Source organism: Triticum dicoccoides, chromosome 5A (genome assembly GCF_002162155.2).
Source record: "Triticum dicoccoides isolate Atlit2015 ecotype Zavitan chromosome 5A, WEW_v2.0, whole genome shotgun sequence".
Taxonomy (NCBI): Eukaryota; Viridiplantae; Streptophyta; class Magnoliopsida; order Poales; family Poaceae; genus Triticum; species Triticum dicoccoides.
In genome coordinates, this window is record NC_041388.1 from 540,380,195 (window position 1) to 540,396,348 (window position 16,154).

The following is a 16,154-nucleotide window of genomic DNA, read 5'->3' on the forward strand; positions in this document are numbered from 1 at the left end:
CTGACCCCTCATGAAGATGGGACAGCGGCGGATTCTAGATCGTGCGCATGTGATGCATTTTGTGAGACGTCTACACCGGTTGGTACTCTCAGCTTTGTTAGGCGGGCGGCTTCTGGAGGACACTGGATTAGATAGTGTCAGTTGACGCGGTCAGGGCACATCTTTATACTTGTAGGTATAGTGACTTTATTCGCCTCGAAGGTGGCTTTGGATTCATCTTTGCATTCATTTTGTCAAACTATGATGGATAAATTAATAGAGATGGTTGCATGCATCATTTTGAAGTGGAGGCCAGGGTAACCCTCCTTTTAAAAAAACATATTGCAGATAAATCAATGTTGTTCAGGCATGTCATTAAACTAGCTAAGAGCATCTCCAACAGCCGCGCTAAACAAGCGTCACGCCGTAAATTTTGCCATTTTAGCGCGCGCGCAACCTGTAGACAAGCTCCAGCGGGCGCGCAATAACCGCGCACACGGCTATGTAGTTGGGTGCGCGGTCCGACACGCCAACTCGCGCTGTGTATTTGGGGCGCCGACTTCCGCGCGAGGCAGACACGAGCGCTCGCGCCGCACTCTCTCCACCCCGCCACCTTCGCCCCGCACGCACCGGCGCCGGCGAACTTGACCCGATGGACGCACGCGCCGGCACCCCGCTCACCCCATCCTACAGCCGCAATCCCTCCCCGCCGCCGCCGCTGGAAACCCTAGTGCGGGGAGCGTTGGCCTCGCCACCGCCGGAGCTCCTCCGAGCATCGGCCTCGCGCGCGGCCTCTTCATGCCGCCGCGGATGACCACGCCTCCTGTCGGCGTCTGAAGTACGCGACCCACGCCTCGTGGTTGCCGGTGGCGTACTCCGGGAGCGCCCGCTCCTCGGCCGTCAGGGACGCCCGCGCACGCTCGATCTCGGCGTGGAAATAGGCGGGCGTCTCGGGGACGGGTAGAGGGGGGACAGGGACCCCGCCGGCTCTGAGCCTCCACCGCGACGGAGCGCGTACGTCGGGCGGCGCGGGGTAGTTGGCCTCGTGGAGGAGGTAGGCCTCCCACTCATGCAGCGAGCGGCGACCGAAACCGTTGGCCGCCGCCGCGTCGCCGGGTACCTCGCGCTCATGCTTGCCAGGGGAGAGAGAGGGGCTCGAACGGCAGAGAGAGAGAGGGGGGAGGAAGTGCGGCGGCGAGGAGGGGGAGATGGGTGCTTCACCGGCGCGACCAAGATCGCCTTTTATAGCAGCTCGGGGGCAGCCGCGTGCAAACGCGTGGCGGAAGGCGGGGCGGCGTCGCCGCACTTTGCCGCCCGTGAATCAATGGCAGGCTGACCGGCAGCAGTCTTGGCATTGATTCCCCGTGGGAAAACCGAGACGATGAGGACGACCAGCCTTCGTCTCGTTGACGCGCCGGTCCCGCCATTCTTTCGCGCCAAAACGTTCGCGCCGGCGCCCCCGGGCGCCGCGCCGGGTTCGGGTTGGGTGCGCCGGCACCAATTTCGGCCCAATCCGACAAAAAAACATGCTCGTGGGGGCGACTCGACCGTTTTTTCGACACCGGCGCTAAAAACGGCCTTGGGGGGCCTGTTGGGGGCGCGGCTGGAGATGCTCTAACCTATCTTTGCTTTCACCCAACCAAATCAGATTTGATCGGTAGAGCGATAGATAGGTTGGATATTGACAACGCGTGAAAAGAGGGGGTTTAGGAAAAACTGGATGAAAAATCGTGAATCAAATCAAAAAGATTAAAAGACAAATATCTGCCAAATATGTCCTAATCAGTATATTTGTTTCTTCCGTTGTGGTGCACGAGCCTTTTCTACCTCGTATAAACCAAAAATGGCGTTCAATTGCAATCACATGGAGAGGTGGAGGAGCACATCGCTGACGGCGGCCGGCTGTAGCACGCCGAGGTCTGTGATCAGAAGCTCCAGGTACTTCGACTGGGTGTAGTCCCTGGCCGGCGCCTCGACGTCGACGCCGGCCGGCACAGGCACGTCGCCGAAGTCCACGTCTCGGCCACCGCCCTGCTCGATGTCTTTCTGTCCCAGCGGATACAGCCTCGCGAACTTGTAGCTCTCTGCTGCCACATAGACAGGCTTGCCCATGGCGCGAGCCACCAGGGCGACCTGGTACGTGCCAACGCCGCCGACCACGCCGCCCGTCTCGGCGACCAAGTCGGCGCCTACCAGCACCACGTCGACCTGGCCCATCGAGTAGGCCACGGCCGAGTCGAGCAGGACCCTCGCCGGCACCCCGGCCGCCGCGAGTTCCCCGGCCAGCCTCAGCCCCGCGCCGTCCGGCCTACCCTCTGCATGCAAGACGAAAACAAATTAGGCTCCAAATTGGCAATGTTACGAAGTCTTGGTTATTCCGCGAGTTAATGATGCGTGCGTAGCGTACCGGTGCATAGGACTAGGAGGCGCTTGCCGCGGGTGGCAGCCAGCCGGAGAGCGTCGAGCACGGGCGGCGAGTGGCCGTGCACCAGCACGGTGCAGCCGTCCAGCAAGAAGTCCTGGCAGAGCGTCGCGATGGCCCCGCGCGCGCCTCGGCAGATGTCCCCGAATCTGGTGGCGCGGCCGACCAAACGGCGTTTGAGGGCGGGGAACTGTGCGGGCTGATCATCGGCGACGCCGCCACGACGCACATACCGGACGAACATGTCGCAGGCCGCCGAGAGCGCGCCGTACGGCTCGCTATCCAGGCGCTGCAAGTTTTCATCCATCAGCGTGTCGTCGATCAGGCATAAAACTCGTCTACATACGGTTGGCGTGTGCAAAAATTGACTAGAAACTCGATCAGAACGTAGAGATCAAGAGCTCAAGAGCTGACCTTGAGTTCCTCCGCGGCCGCCTTGATATCGGCTTGGAGCCCGGCGATGGTCTCGGCCTTGCTGGACCGGACGGCGTCGAGGAGCGCCATGACCGCCGCCACGGCCTCGTCGGCCCCCTCTTTCGTCCACCGGTCCAAGCACCCAGCGATTCCTGGCGTCTCCGCCTCGGCCATTGTCGACGCGGCGGAGGTGGAAGCAGTAACGCGATCTTGCAGGGAAGCAGCGGTTATTGTTGCAGCTAAAGGACTCAGGGAGAGGAGCCATGATTGGGGTTGGGCGGACGACGGCGATCGATCCGGCTTACAGCGTCGTGGTTTCCATCGTGAGTTGCGAATCCTATTGCTCCGCTTCCGGAGGGGACACGTTTTATATATATGGACATGTATGTGTGGGCCATATAAGGCCTGTTTGTTTGGGCCGTGATTCGAATTCCTTATGCCCGGCCCAGCCCAAAGGAAAGAATCGTGAACTCAACCCTAATAAACGATGTGTGCCACGCAAATCCGCCGCCAGGGAACACAAACAATGGACGTTCCACTGCCGGGCGGCGGCGGCGAGGTTTCGGAGGACTACTCCCCGGCGGCCACCGTGGTGCCCTTCGACCCGCCCCTCCCTCTGCTTCGCGCGCCGGTCCCTTCCTCTTCCTCCTCCGCCTCCACCGAGCCCCCCGTCCTCGCCTTCCGCGACGCCGCGAGCTGGCGCGCCGCCTGGGAGGCCGCCGAGGCCAGCCTCTTCTCCCAGTGCGAGGTAAGCCCCTGCCCAACTGGCAATCTGTGTCTGTCTCGCATGCCTGGATCATCGGAGGCAAAGCGCGCTGTCACATACCTATCTAGGAGACGCCGATTGTGTAGGCTTACTCGACGACGGTTGTTTAGATCTGGTGGGTAGACGCTGATTGCAGATAGCAGCGCAGTTCCTAGCACCGGAAGCATTTGCCCTCTTTTTGTTCTTGCAGCTGGCCGAGCTGCCTTGCGCTAGTCAATGCCAGGCAGCAAGTTTAGCAGCTGCGTACACCAAACAGTGCAGACAAGCCCCTGACTAGTACCCAAGATCACTTACTATTCGGGGTTTTCATGACATGGCATATATTCCACTTCTGCGCTGTTGCTGCTATGCTAATTCCCAGTTGACCGAGATGTTCCTGGGTCTCGGTCGATTTCTCGGCCGACTGAGATGTCTATAGACGACCCTGTTGACCAGTTTTTTTTTTTGTTCTTCCGTGTCTGGGAAGACGAGGAATGTTTACTTTTGCAGCTGGCCGAGCTGACTTGCTCTAGTACTGCTAGTCGGTAAATTTATCAGCTGCACACAATGAAGAGACAGAAACCACTTCATGGCTGCTTAGCTTTAGCTGTCTTGCTTGGTGATGTTCTACAGTTGAATTGGCAAATGAAGTGGAAGTGCACCTTTTGCATCATTAGTCTTTTGTGTCGTCGTTTTGTTTTGTGGAGAAAGTGCTAGTAATCAGATTAGGATCTTGCAAGTCTGGATCTATTATACTCCCTCTGTTCCTAAATAAAAGTCTTTTTAGAGATTCCAATGCAGGCTACATACGGAGCAAATTGAGTGAAATCTCTAAAAAGACTTAAATTTAGAAACGGATGGAGTGGATGCCAAGATTAAATTGCATGTGGGTGTATAGTTATATGGTGTATTGTGTGATTAAGCATTTGAAGTGCACCTTAGAGTTCTTACTGTCAGAATTCATTCCTGACATGACAAGAGTAAATTGGATTTAGCTGGAGCAAATCTACCGTGTATGCTGGTTGGTAGTATGCTGTGTGTTTTGTATACAAGTAGAAGCTTTGCTTCCTAAAGATCTCCAGTGGTCTCAGCCAGCCCATTTGGCTTGCTTCATCATTCCTAATTGCATGATGTACTTAATCCCCCTAACTGTGAACAATGGATCTTTTCCTGCAAATGGAATGAACAGCGGATTGGTTCATCATTTTGCAGGCTGGTGCACGCTCCGGCTGTTCAATCGCTGCAACACGAAAATGCAAGCCCCCCTGGTGGAAAGGTTTGTTTGGAGGTGCAACAACCAACTATCAAGAAAGAGAAGAATGCGAAGAACGAGAAATGGCTTCTTGTCTTGAATCAGCAAAGGAGGCTTGCATTAAGTTTTCAAAGCAAAAATGTAATGCACCATTCCAGGATGCAAGGATTGCCTCTGAAGGCCTCCTTGAAAATACAGATTTTGTTGTCTGGGATGCTGGGCGTAACAAGACAGCATCAGCATCCTTGTCTGTTGCAGACAGCCGCTACTCATCCAATCCTGGGCTTGGTGGCACAAACTACAAAGGAAGTGACTTGCTAGACAGCTTAGCATCTGAAGGCAATAGCAACTCAGGGCGATGACTTATCAAAGGCACCACTGTGGTCAGCGCTCAGGAGACCGCACATATTATTTGGAGCTGGATTCATCATCAATGAAATAATGGTATGGCATTGTCGAGGCTTGTGTTATGTTATTTGGTTTTCTGTTGCTACAGTTGGCTCCGTGGCAAGAAAAATAGTGAATGGACAACTAATTGACAGAAGAAGACTGCGGCTGCGAGGCTTGAGACTTGAGATTGAATGGCTAGCATTCTGAAGTTTCGCGAGACCAAGAAGATTAAGAATATTTGGATATTGTTTCCTGCTACTGTCTTGGCCGTTTCTGTTGATTTTGATGCTGGGCAAAGGCGACACAAGATGCAAAAGGTGTACATCAAATGCATAAGTGGTGTAATGTGTAGCAGTAGCAGTATCGGTGAATATGTAGTATATGTTGATCATTGGTTGCTGTAAATAAATCATGCCCAGCTGAAGATGAAAACTACACTATCCAAGTGCCCATCTGGTTGTTTTATCTTTCAGAAAAGATGCCCAAATACCTAAGACAACATTATGAAACAACTGTGGCTACACTTGCCACTTGCTAGTCATTCTAAAGATGGTGAATTTCAGAAATTATCCATTTTACACATCATTTAGTGTGAGACAGAATTAGTAGGGCCGCAGTTTTATCTATGTACCAAGAAGTGTTGGCTCTAACCTGAAAGCCTAGTGGGGGTTATCACCACAAATATTGAGAAGAAGATGCTTCCAATTGCTCGCACGGTCGCAAGAACAGGGTAGCTTGCTAAGGGCGTCGTATCACGTGAATCTGTGCATCCCCTCATCGTCAATCGTTTGATCTAGGTCTTGTGCCTGATGTTTGTTTGCCCGCTTTTTGCACAAACACGCCCGCCTCTAGCCATGTTTGCCCTGTAAATTTTGCAAGAAAACCCCCAGCGAGGGCAGCTCTCCCAGTTCACCACCCCCAATCGTTCTTTTTGTCCGGCTGCTGTGCTGCCGAACTGTTCGCCAAGTTCTTCAGGCAAAGCCGGCCTAGGAACAGTTCGCCAAGTTCTTCAGGCAAAGCCGGCCTAGAGTTCCTTGGACCACAACCCAAGACCAGCACAACCAGATGACTGCTGCGACCATGTAGCTAGTTCTTACTATATTAGATAACTTGCTGTTGGTGATTTCAATAGGATTATAGATATTGTTTGGGTGTGCTAATCGAGCTACAAAATTCAGAAAGAGGTGGATGTAAAATTCAGGAAACAAGAGGATGCCAAGTTGTTGCTGACTGATTTAAAAAAAAAGAAATGGCTGTTTCACTTCCTTTTCGTGAATGCTATTGTTGACGCGTATTGTCAGTCTCTAATCTGAGTTGTTCCTACACGATTCATTTTGAAAAACAGTAATTTGTAAGCTGAGCTGTTCCTACATGATTTGTACTGTCAGTTAATGCGTACATGTTTACAAGTATCATTTGGTACCGAAAAACAGTATGGCCGGTACTTCAGCAGTGTAGAGGGAGAAAGGAAATTCAGTTCAGCATTCGCAAACCCACTGGTCGTCTTCTGAGTCGATGAGAATGGTCAATAACCGCAAGAATAGTTTCACAATTTAACCTATTGTTCAGTTCTTGCTTAATAAACAGGGGAAACTACAGAACATTTATGAAGCAGCGGCACCAAGCATTCTCAAGTATATTCAGCACATGTACTTTTCTGTGACAACAATTGATGAATAGAGTTCAGAATCAAGTGTGATATAAATAACTTAAATATTTGGACAGAGCACAAGTTGACATCCATTACATAAATTCAAATATCAATAAACCGAATAAATGGGATTCAAAATTCATCTCCTTCCTCAAAGACTTTTAGCTATGATGCTGCACCATTTGGAAGAATGGGTTGCACATTCATGGCTTCTTTTCCTTGACCTTTTTTGGTTGGACAATTGCGACTGTCATGAAAACCTATTTGGTTGCATGTCTTGCACAAGCGTGCAACCTTGGCCTTGGCTTCTTTGTTCTTCTCCTTTTGTTTTTCCCCATTCATTTCCTTTCCTCTTTTTATTCTTTTACATCTCCCTACCAAATGAGCATCATTTGGCGGGTGTATGTCAACTTGAGTAGGAATGTTGCAACCAATAAACGCCTCGTATTCCTCTTGCCTAGTGTGCTTGACTGCATTAGGAACCATTTGGTTCAGAGGCTCCTCAATGCTCAGAACACTTGCTACCAAAAAGTCCATGCCTTCATCTGATTGCTTGGCTCTTTGAATTAGATCTTCCAACTTGTTTCGCACTGTTGAAATCTTCTTCCTCGCAGCTGCATCCAAGGAGTCGGCGGGCATTTCTTCTAGAAGGTTCCCTTGTTCATCGTAAACAGTCTCACTACAAAAAAAATGATGTGACCATGTGATTTCAAAAAAATAAGAGTAATAATTATTATAACTTTCATACCTTTTACACCGTTTCTGCCATCTTTCCATAATATAGAAGGTTGGGAGCTCCTGTTGATTTTCAGTTCGCATCACTTGGATAATATGGCGGCATGGGATTCCATGTGACTCAAATAACTTGCACGAACAGTTAGCTATCATGGTTTTCGTGTCACATCGGACCTCCCTTACCCTACTAGCACCCGTTTTGAAGGTCACTATTTTAATTCCCTCATCTTGTGCAATTCCTTGAACACAACAGTGGTCTCTTGCAGCAATAACTTGTTCCTGAAATTTCACAAACACCTCATATGTGAATACTTCACTACCTTGTCTCTCCATTGCCCACGGTGTGACTAATTGGGGGGTCCTATGGATGCTTGAATTGTCTGCAATCAACTCCTCTTGACGTTGACATTCTAAAGCTGTCTCGAATCTAAGCCAGAACTCAACAAAAGTGAGCCTGCGATGAATGAATCGGTTAAAAAAAGAATTTGCGCTTTCAGACCTTGAAGTTGTCCGCAGAATGCCTGCCAGTGATATGTGCATGAAATAGACTGGTATCAATGACTATCTAAGGCTAAACCTTTTAGTCAACCACTCATTATCCTCCAACCCAAAGTCTGAAATTATGGAATTCCACTCTAACTCAAATTCGGTCACAGTTTCCGAACCCCATACACATGCGTTCATCCTCTTCCAAAATTCAGGTTCTTCTCTAATCACAGGTGCAATCTTCTCTGGAAGTCTTTCCATTATATGCCACATGCACAACCTGTGTACTGAGGTTGGAAAAACTTTATCAATTCCATTCTTGATGCTAGTAGCTTCATCAGTTATGATGAGTCTCGGCGCTACACCCCCCATTGCTCCTAGGAAGGTCTCAAACAACCAAACATATGACTCTTTCTTCTCATTGTCCCTGGCAGTAGAACCCGCCATGGTAGTTGGTTGCACTGTATCCAGCAAGGAGGACTTGTCCACCATGCGGATCTGGAGTTGGGAGATGGATTCCTTTGTGGTCGTCGTGGCGATTACCCGTGGCCGTGATTGATCAGGCAGATGCATGCCGCCGTGGTCGTCATTGGGATAGGGCATGCTCTGAGATTGGAAAACGATTGGGGAGTGGTGAACTAGGAGAGCTGCTCTCGCTGGGGTTTTCTTTGCAAAATTTACAGGGCAAACAAGGCTGGAGGCGGGCGTGTTTGTGCAAAAAGCGGGCAAACAAACAGCAGGCACATGATCTAGATCAAACGATTGACGATGAGGGGATGCACGGATTCACGAAGATGGTTGGATTCACGTGATACGACGCCCTTGCTAAGATGCTATGAAGATATTTATAAGTTAGTCTCATACAGAATTTGAGTTGGTTGCGAGATCTTATGGGTTTGACCTCTAGCCTACCCCAACTTGTTTGGGACTAAAGGCTTTGTTGTTGTTGTTGTAGTAGTAGTCTCATACAGAATTTCTTGTTCCTAAAGTTCATCTGCCAGTCATCAGTATAATATGGGCGAAACAGAGAACACACTGAGTGTCAATGATCTCCATCGTAATGTTATCTTGTAGACTTTGAATGAAGTAGTGGCACAAGCTTTGCTTTTCACCACAGTAATCAAGGAAGATTTGCTTCTGTCTTGTCAGGAGCTCAACGATCATCACACCGAAACTGTAAACATCGCTCTTCTCAGTCAGCTGGCCTGTACGGTAATACTCAGGATCCAAGTATCCAAATGTACGATGCACTGTAGTGACCACGCGATTTTCATCCATGGAAATGGATCTCGAAGCACCAAAGTCTGCAACCTTTGCAGTGAAGCTATCAGTCAAGAGTACATTGGCAGCGAATCAACCTGTGGTTGAGTTGGTTAGGTGGACAGTGGTATCCCCAACCCACCAGGGTTCAAATCCTGGTACTCGCATTATTCCTGGATTTATTTCAGGATTTCCGGCGATGCGCTTTCAGTGGGAGGAGACGTTCCTGTCGACGACGAGGCGCCTACGGTGACTTCGTAAATCTCAAGATGATATGCCGGCTCAATCTCTCAGAGGTGCTCATAGGGGTAGGGTGTGCGTGTGTACGTTCATAGGGGTGAGTGTATGCGCGTGTATACGAGCGTTTGTGTCTGTACTGATGCTAAAAAAAAAAGAGTACATTGACAGATTTCACATCTCTGTGAAAGATTGGTATGGACGCAGCAGAATGGAGGTACGCAAGCGCACTTGCAGCCTCACTACCAATTCTTATACAGTGATACGATCATCCCGTGTTAACAAGCATCTAGCACTCACCTGGTGACCGGATGAACTCATACACGAGCAAAGGCACCTCCGACTCAAGGCAACATCCAAAAAGTTTTACTACATTTCGATGATTGATTTGTGACAAGGTTGCAAGCTCATTGACGATTGATCAATCTCTCTTTGATCTACCATTTTGGACTTCTTTATGGCCACCACACGTTGATCTGATAAGATCCCCCTGTAAACGGTTCCATCCCCTCCATGGCCTAGAATGCACATGGGGTCGAAATTGTCCGTTGCCTTTTCTAACTCATCCAATGAAAATATTTTAGCTATGGGTGGCACTTTCATTGGATGAGAACAACTGCTCCAATAAAAGGCCTCTGTTTTTTCCAAAGTGTGCTTTCCGAACTCGCCTTTTAGTACTTCTCTTCCACTTCTGAAGCAACAAAATTGAAACCGACGCAAGAAACAGAACTCCAATTCCAGAGCTTAGTCCAATAACAACTCCTACAGAAGTGTTCATACATATTACCAGACTACACAGCAAAGATCATTTTTAGAGTCTAAAAGGGTGCATCATTGATTGTAAGATGAATAAAGCAAGGTTTTAACTTCCGGTGATTTACCTATTAAATGGTTGGTGCACGAGTTTGTTTCCTTTTCAAAATTGCTGCCAAAAGGACATGAACAATAGTACAATTCAACTGTGTTTTGGCAAGTTGCAGATTCAGGGCAGGGGCTTGGACTTTGATCACACTCGTTGACATCTACAGAGAAAAAAAAAATCCTTCTAAGGTAATACAATAAACAGATATGTAGATTGAAGTATGAGTAGATTAAAATAAAATGACACTTGATCTATAGTTCTTTTTCTAAGAAGGGAGTTGCAATTCTACTGGAATTAACATCAAGTCAAACTGTCAAACTGAAAAGTTAAGCACAAAGGTATTGTCTGCACCATTCTTTAATCAACGATTGAAGAGAAATAGCATTCAATATGCAAGGCAAGTCTAATAAGTATAACAATTCAACATGATATGAGTACAATAGATTGTTTGTATAATTGTTTGCTCTCCTTTTCTTTTCTTTAGGCTGTTTTTTCTATAATTGTCTTCTACAAACTATTTGTAAAGATTGATCTGTAACCCCCATTATTAAAGAGACAAGTCCACACAGTCTAACCCCTCATTTTCCTTTCTCTATTTGGATTTTTTACATGCTTGAGAGGGGGAAAATAGTATCATACACATTTGTCCACTGCGGAAATCCTTTTTATCGATTGGTGTACAAATATTCTTACGAACTAATCAGAGCTGAAGAAAAACGCCTCTGTAGGTATCATTGAACCTTGTAGTTGTTACATAATCGGAGCTGAAGAAAAACGCCTCTGTTTCCACCAAGCCGGTGTAGTTGTCACCGCAATGTGTTCTGCATCCATGGTGACGCCGCGTTGATGATATGAATGATAGGTTCAGCATGAGTGCAACGGCGCCGAGCAGTAGCACTGACGCCATACTAATTCTTTGAAATTGGAGTCGTGAAATTAAGCAAGTATCGGATGAGCTAAAAGGAGAGGAAAAACATCACGAACGGAGTATAGAACGTTAAGCAGAGAAACCCAAGAACCCTTTTTTTTTAAAAAAAATCTGCAAGAAACCCAAGAACTTGATAAGCCAGTACTAGCAGAAGAGCATGTATAGTGGAGGAAGGGGGCAGAAGTGAATCCCGAACGGAAGCACGTACCTCCACTATACATTCGTGATCGAGTTGGCGAGCTAATTCAAGGGAGCGCCGCGGCCTTCCAACCGGAGCAGAGGACGAGGCTGTAGGTATGTATGTGGATGACAACCTGCGCGGCTTTCAAACATGGTGGCTCCTTTTGGAAAAGGCTCGGCGTGGAGACCCCAACCGTGTCATTCGTGTCATACATATGCAACTTTGACAAAGGGCTGCGAGCTTTACTTCACAGATGTGTTGCGTGTACATTTGGTTTTAACAAATTTGAGATCTTTTTTTTGTTTGCATTTGCAGCTTTTGTCATTTTAAATACGTTTTCAATACACTATATATAGATTAATATACACTACTGTCAAAAACGCTTTTATATTATGAGACGGAGGGAGTAATCTGTTTTTCTCAACACGTAGTATTTTTTTAAAACGGAGGCAAAAGATTTGCCTCATTCATTAATTAAACATAAGAGAATTGCCTAATTAATTAATGAAAAACCGGGCGAAAATCATCGCCATCCCAAACTCTGAGAAATGACACCAACTTCGCTAAAGGCGATCATCGAACCAACCAACCAAGAATAGGGCGTGCGGAATCACATGAAGATCCACGCCGGACCTCAGCCACTACAACAAGACAGCACAGCTCTAACACCAAAAGAGAGCTACTAAGGAGAACCAAACAGCTGTGAAGTCAAAGCTACGGTGGCAAGGCCCAGTGGCATACGATGACAAGTAACAGGTGATCTTCCTCAACACGTAGTATGACTTCAGTGCACACGACACAATATATGCCCCCCTGGAGACCGACAACAGAACAACAGTTCCACAAGCATGAGCACACTTCAATTCAGGTGTGAGTGTGACCACTCCCTCACGTACAAAGAAGAAAACTCCCGTTTCGTACAGAAATTCCATGAGAAGCAAAATGGCGCCATGTCGTATTATTTGTATTTCTTCGTTCTACGAATCAGCAAAACCAGATTACGACTCGACACGATTCACGGTTCACGTGGAGCACCTATCTCACGCTTTTTCGACGCGGTAGCCAGGCTGCCTCTCTTTCTCATCACTTATTTCTACCATGGAGGTGGTGGTCTCACATCAGGCTGTAACTTTCTTCGACGTCACTGAGTTGCAGATGGTGGCAAAGTCCGGACCCTGCAAAACACCCAAATATTTTGCTTAGGAGATTTGAGATGATAAAGCAGAGACATGCAACAACTGAGAACACAAGGCATTAGTTTCCTAAGTTCATCTCTTTTGTCTGAATGAAAATAGATGCCAATTTCTCATACCTTCAAAGAGGCACCGCCGACAAGGAAGCCATCAATATCTTCCTTCTTTGCTAGCTCTGCACAGTTTGCTGCGTTTACAGAACCTGCAACGGAAGCATAGGGGAGATGGTCATATCATAGGATTTACGAGTCTTGTTAACCATTACCAAAGTATTGACTGTAACCTAAAAGTCTAATGCCTTGGAAGGTGAAATCAGAGGTTGGGAATTTCTCTGACTGGGGCTTCAAGATATTTCTAACACGCCAAAAAATAACAAGAAAAATATGCCTCCAGTAGCTCAGATACGATAGCAGGAAGGGGGTAGTAGCTTTGCTACGAGGCTATTAAGATATTTATGAGTCACCATGTGATACTAAATTTATGGTTCCTAAGTTCATCTTCCAGTCATCAGTTTAATATATGGGTGAAACAGGGAACATGTTGGCCCTGAATGAAGATCATTATAAGAAACTAACCTCCGTATATAATTCGAACGGTAGAAGCAACATCAGCTGATACATTGGTTTTTAACCAATCACGGACAGCGGCATGAACTTCTTGAGCTTGCTCAGGAGAAGCAACCTTTCCGGTTCCAATAGCCCACACAGGCTCATACGCAATAACAACGTTTGTCCAGTCCGTAATATTATCTGAAAGCACACATTTTGCAGATAAATCAATGCTGTTCAGGCCCATCATCACTAAACTACTAAACATGACCAAATTTCACCTGCAAAAGCCTTCATCTGCTTAAAACAGACATCGAAAGTTTTCCCAGCTTCCCTCTCTTCCAACAATTCTCCTATGCATGCCATAACCTTAAGATTTTGACTCAATGCATATGCAGCCTTCTTCCCAATAAACTGCATAGGACAAACTTGTTAGATCGCAATCCCAAACTAAGTTACTGCATCACAACAGCAACTATACATCTCAAAGTCAACTTCAGACTCTAGAGAAATGAACAAGAGTAGTACAAAATCAGTAGCATCTGTAATTACCTCATCATCTTCACCGATAACATGTCTGCGCTCAGAGTGACCAAGAATAACCCATTGGCAGCCAATGTCCACCAACTGCTCCGCACTGGAGTTCTCCAATGAGAAAATAAAACTCAGAAATGAAAGCCCAAAAGGAACAAAAATAGAAACAACATTTTGTAACCCTCATTACTTAGTACATTCCAGTAAAACAAATGCTTTTTGGTCATTAGTGTGACAGAAGAATTTTCGACCTCTTGTGTACCAGGAAAAGACAAACTCGACAAGTTCAACTAGCAGTATCCAACCTGATCTCTCCAGTGAAAGCTCCTCCTTTTCCAATCCATGTGTTTTGAGCAGACACCTCAATACGTCCAGTTAGTGAACTCTTGACCTGGTCGATATAGATGAATGGCGGTGCTACCACAACATCTGCACCATACCCACAGCTCCATATATTAATATATTGCTGAGTCAATGAGACAAGCAGCTAAATATCTTAAAATAAACTACATAATCATGTTTAGAAGGTGAAACACATTAACTTCAGAAGTGAGCAGCCATAGTAATCTGAAACTCACTGTTCTTCATAACAGTAGTCTATTAAAAGTAGTTACTGAATTGGTGCAAGCAAACTACTCGTGTCTTCCACCATGAAAATTTATCTTTTGGTGGTACCCATGGTGTAAAATTCACAGATGATAGTAAAGAATCATGCATATTGCTACTGTGGAGCATGTACAAGCTAATACACTATATGCCATTTTTTTTTGGCCAACCTGGTAACCAACTAATAACCAGGAGGAAGTGCTGACATGACACTGATGCTCATACATGATGTATGTTGTCATACAACAACAACAACAACAACAACAACAACAACAACAACAACAACAACAACAACAAAGCCTGTAGTCCCAAACAAGTTGGGGTAGCCTGTATGTTGTCATATATGTCACTATTTTTTTTCGAGAAAACGCAAGAGAATTTTGCGTTTCATTTCATTGAACAGGAAGACATTGGGGGTACAACCTCCAGAAAGGAGGGACAAGCGCGCGCGCACACACACACACACACACACACACACATACACACACACACACACACACACACACACACACACACATACACGACCGTCCTCACCAAGCAACTACAACTAGGTGAGGAGGTGCCCTCAACTACAGACACACAACGACATTAGGCCCCGCCCAGCAGGGCAGCGTCACCGCCATTGCCAGACACTCCAGGGACGATTGCAGCTCCAGGACTGCCCAGGTAACTAAATCTTTTGCTAGACAAGGGGATCAAGACTGGCTGATAAGTAACTAGGAGCTTTGAACTAAAAAAATAATAGGCAACAGGTTGGGGCTAATATGTGGTCTAGACTTCTGGTGATAGCACTACTCTACAAGAGCAAATGTACTAGTAAATAATTTACATAGGTATAGAACATAGCTGGTAGAAGGTGCATAATATAGTCAGGAAAATGTCCATACTAAATGGAAACAGGCACCATTGACATGATGTATACCAATTAAACACGCACACCCATTGCACAGGTCATAACGAAAGGAAGCTTAGGATATGCGTAGAAGAAGCAAATGAGCTTACCTACATCGCTTTCGAGTGTGGCAGCATTCAAATCAGAGACAAGCTTGCTAATGGATTCCTTTGTTCCATTCTAGAGTGAGGGACAAGAAGAGAAATCAGATATTAATCCAGAAAATTCCAAGATACCTGACCGAAACATTAAGCAACATAACTTTATATGGTCAACAAAAGCTCCCCATAAATATGAAGCAAAATCAGAGACATAAAAGCATAGGAAGGCTCCCCCCAATCATGTACATGCCGCCACCTGAATACATTCGGATGGCAACGACCAACACCCTAGCTGCTGCAACCCCTTGCACTGATTGATGGCCGCCCCCTGCTGAATGCCTTAATCTATGGCATCTCTTATGTCATGATTAAAACAACACAGTGACAATAATAACTAGCAGCATTCCTCTGTTCCTTAAGTCATCGAATGCCCCTCAAATCTGGACATCTTTTGGAATCTGATGAAGGCTATCAAGGGACAGCAGAGACGGAAGTTGCAAAACTAGGCGGCACGGCACGAAAAGCAACTCTAATACTGGAAGAGGACATCAGTACGGTGTATAGCACGATGTCTGCATGAACGAATAGGGACAAACGAAATCCCCCCAAGGCGACAACCACAATGCCGCCGCGAGGATTAAAAAACGTCACGCGGGGCGCGAGGGGAATCTCCACCGCCACCGACACCGCCGTACTCGAGATTCCCCATCGCGCGGTGCCGACGCGTCAAGCCCGTGC

The 16,154-nt window shown here is 47.0% G+C and overlaps 3 protein-coding genes and 1 pseudogene across 3 annotated transcripts in view; 1 reads left to right on the forward strand and 3 right to left on the reverse strand.

Moving 5' to 3' along the window:
* Positions 1 to 1,684: 1,684 nt before the first annotated feature.
* Positions 1,685 to 2,989, reverse strand: LOC119299929 (translation initiation factor eIF-2B subunit alpha-like). Its single transcript, XM_037577039.1, has 3 exons — positions 2,816 to 2,989; positions 2,387 to 2,690; positions 1,685 to 2,294 (listed from the first exon to the last, which is right to left on the reverse strand). The coding sequence occupies exons 1-3, from the start codon at positions 2,987 to 2,989 to the stop codon at positions 1,840 to 1,842; spliced, it is 933 nt and encodes a 310-aa protein (XP_037432936.1). The 3' UTR covers positions 1,685 to 1,839.
* A 345-nt stretch (positions 2,990 to 3,334) lies between these two features.
* On the forward strand, positions 3,335 to 5,654 carry LOC119302629. The gene is made up of 2 exons (XM_037579670.1): positions 3,335 to 3,563; positions 4,773 to 5,654. Exons 1-2 carry the CDS (start codon positions 3,342 to 3,344, stop codon positions 5,172 to 5,174), a joined length of 624 nt encoding a protein of 207 aa, XP_037435567.1. The 5' UTR covers positions 3,335 to 3,341; the 3' UTR covers positions 5,175 to 5,654.
* Positions 5,655 to 7,018: 1,364 nt separating this feature from the next.
* Positions 7,019 to 11,582, reverse strand: LOC119299930 (annotated as a pseudogene).
* Positions 11,583 to 12,285: 703 nt separating this feature from the next.
* Positions 12,286 to 16,154, reverse strand: part of LOC119302630 (triosephosphate isomerase, chloroplastic) — a 4,718-nt gene continuing 849 nt past the window's right edge. The window contains exons 3-9 of the mRNA XM_037579671.1: positions 15,426 to 15,495; positions 14,123 to 14,246; positions 13,836 to 13,920; positions 13,565 to 13,697; positions 13,311 to 13,484; positions 12,855 to 12,937; positions 12,286 to 12,717 (exon numbers count right to left, since the gene is read on the reverse strand). Of these exons, the coding sequence (XP_037435568.1) occupies positions 12,661 to 12,717; positions 12,855 to 12,937; positions 13,311 to 13,484; positions 13,565 to 13,697; positions 13,836 to 13,920; positions 14,123 to 14,246; positions 15,426 to 15,495 (726 nt within the window). The 3' untranslated portion in view covers positions 12,286 to 12,660. The remainder of the gene's footprint in view (positions 12,718 to 12,854; positions 12,938 to 13,310; positions 13,485 to 13,564; positions 13,698 to 13,835; positions 13,921 to 14,122; positions 14,247 to 15,425; positions 15,496 to 16,154) is intronic.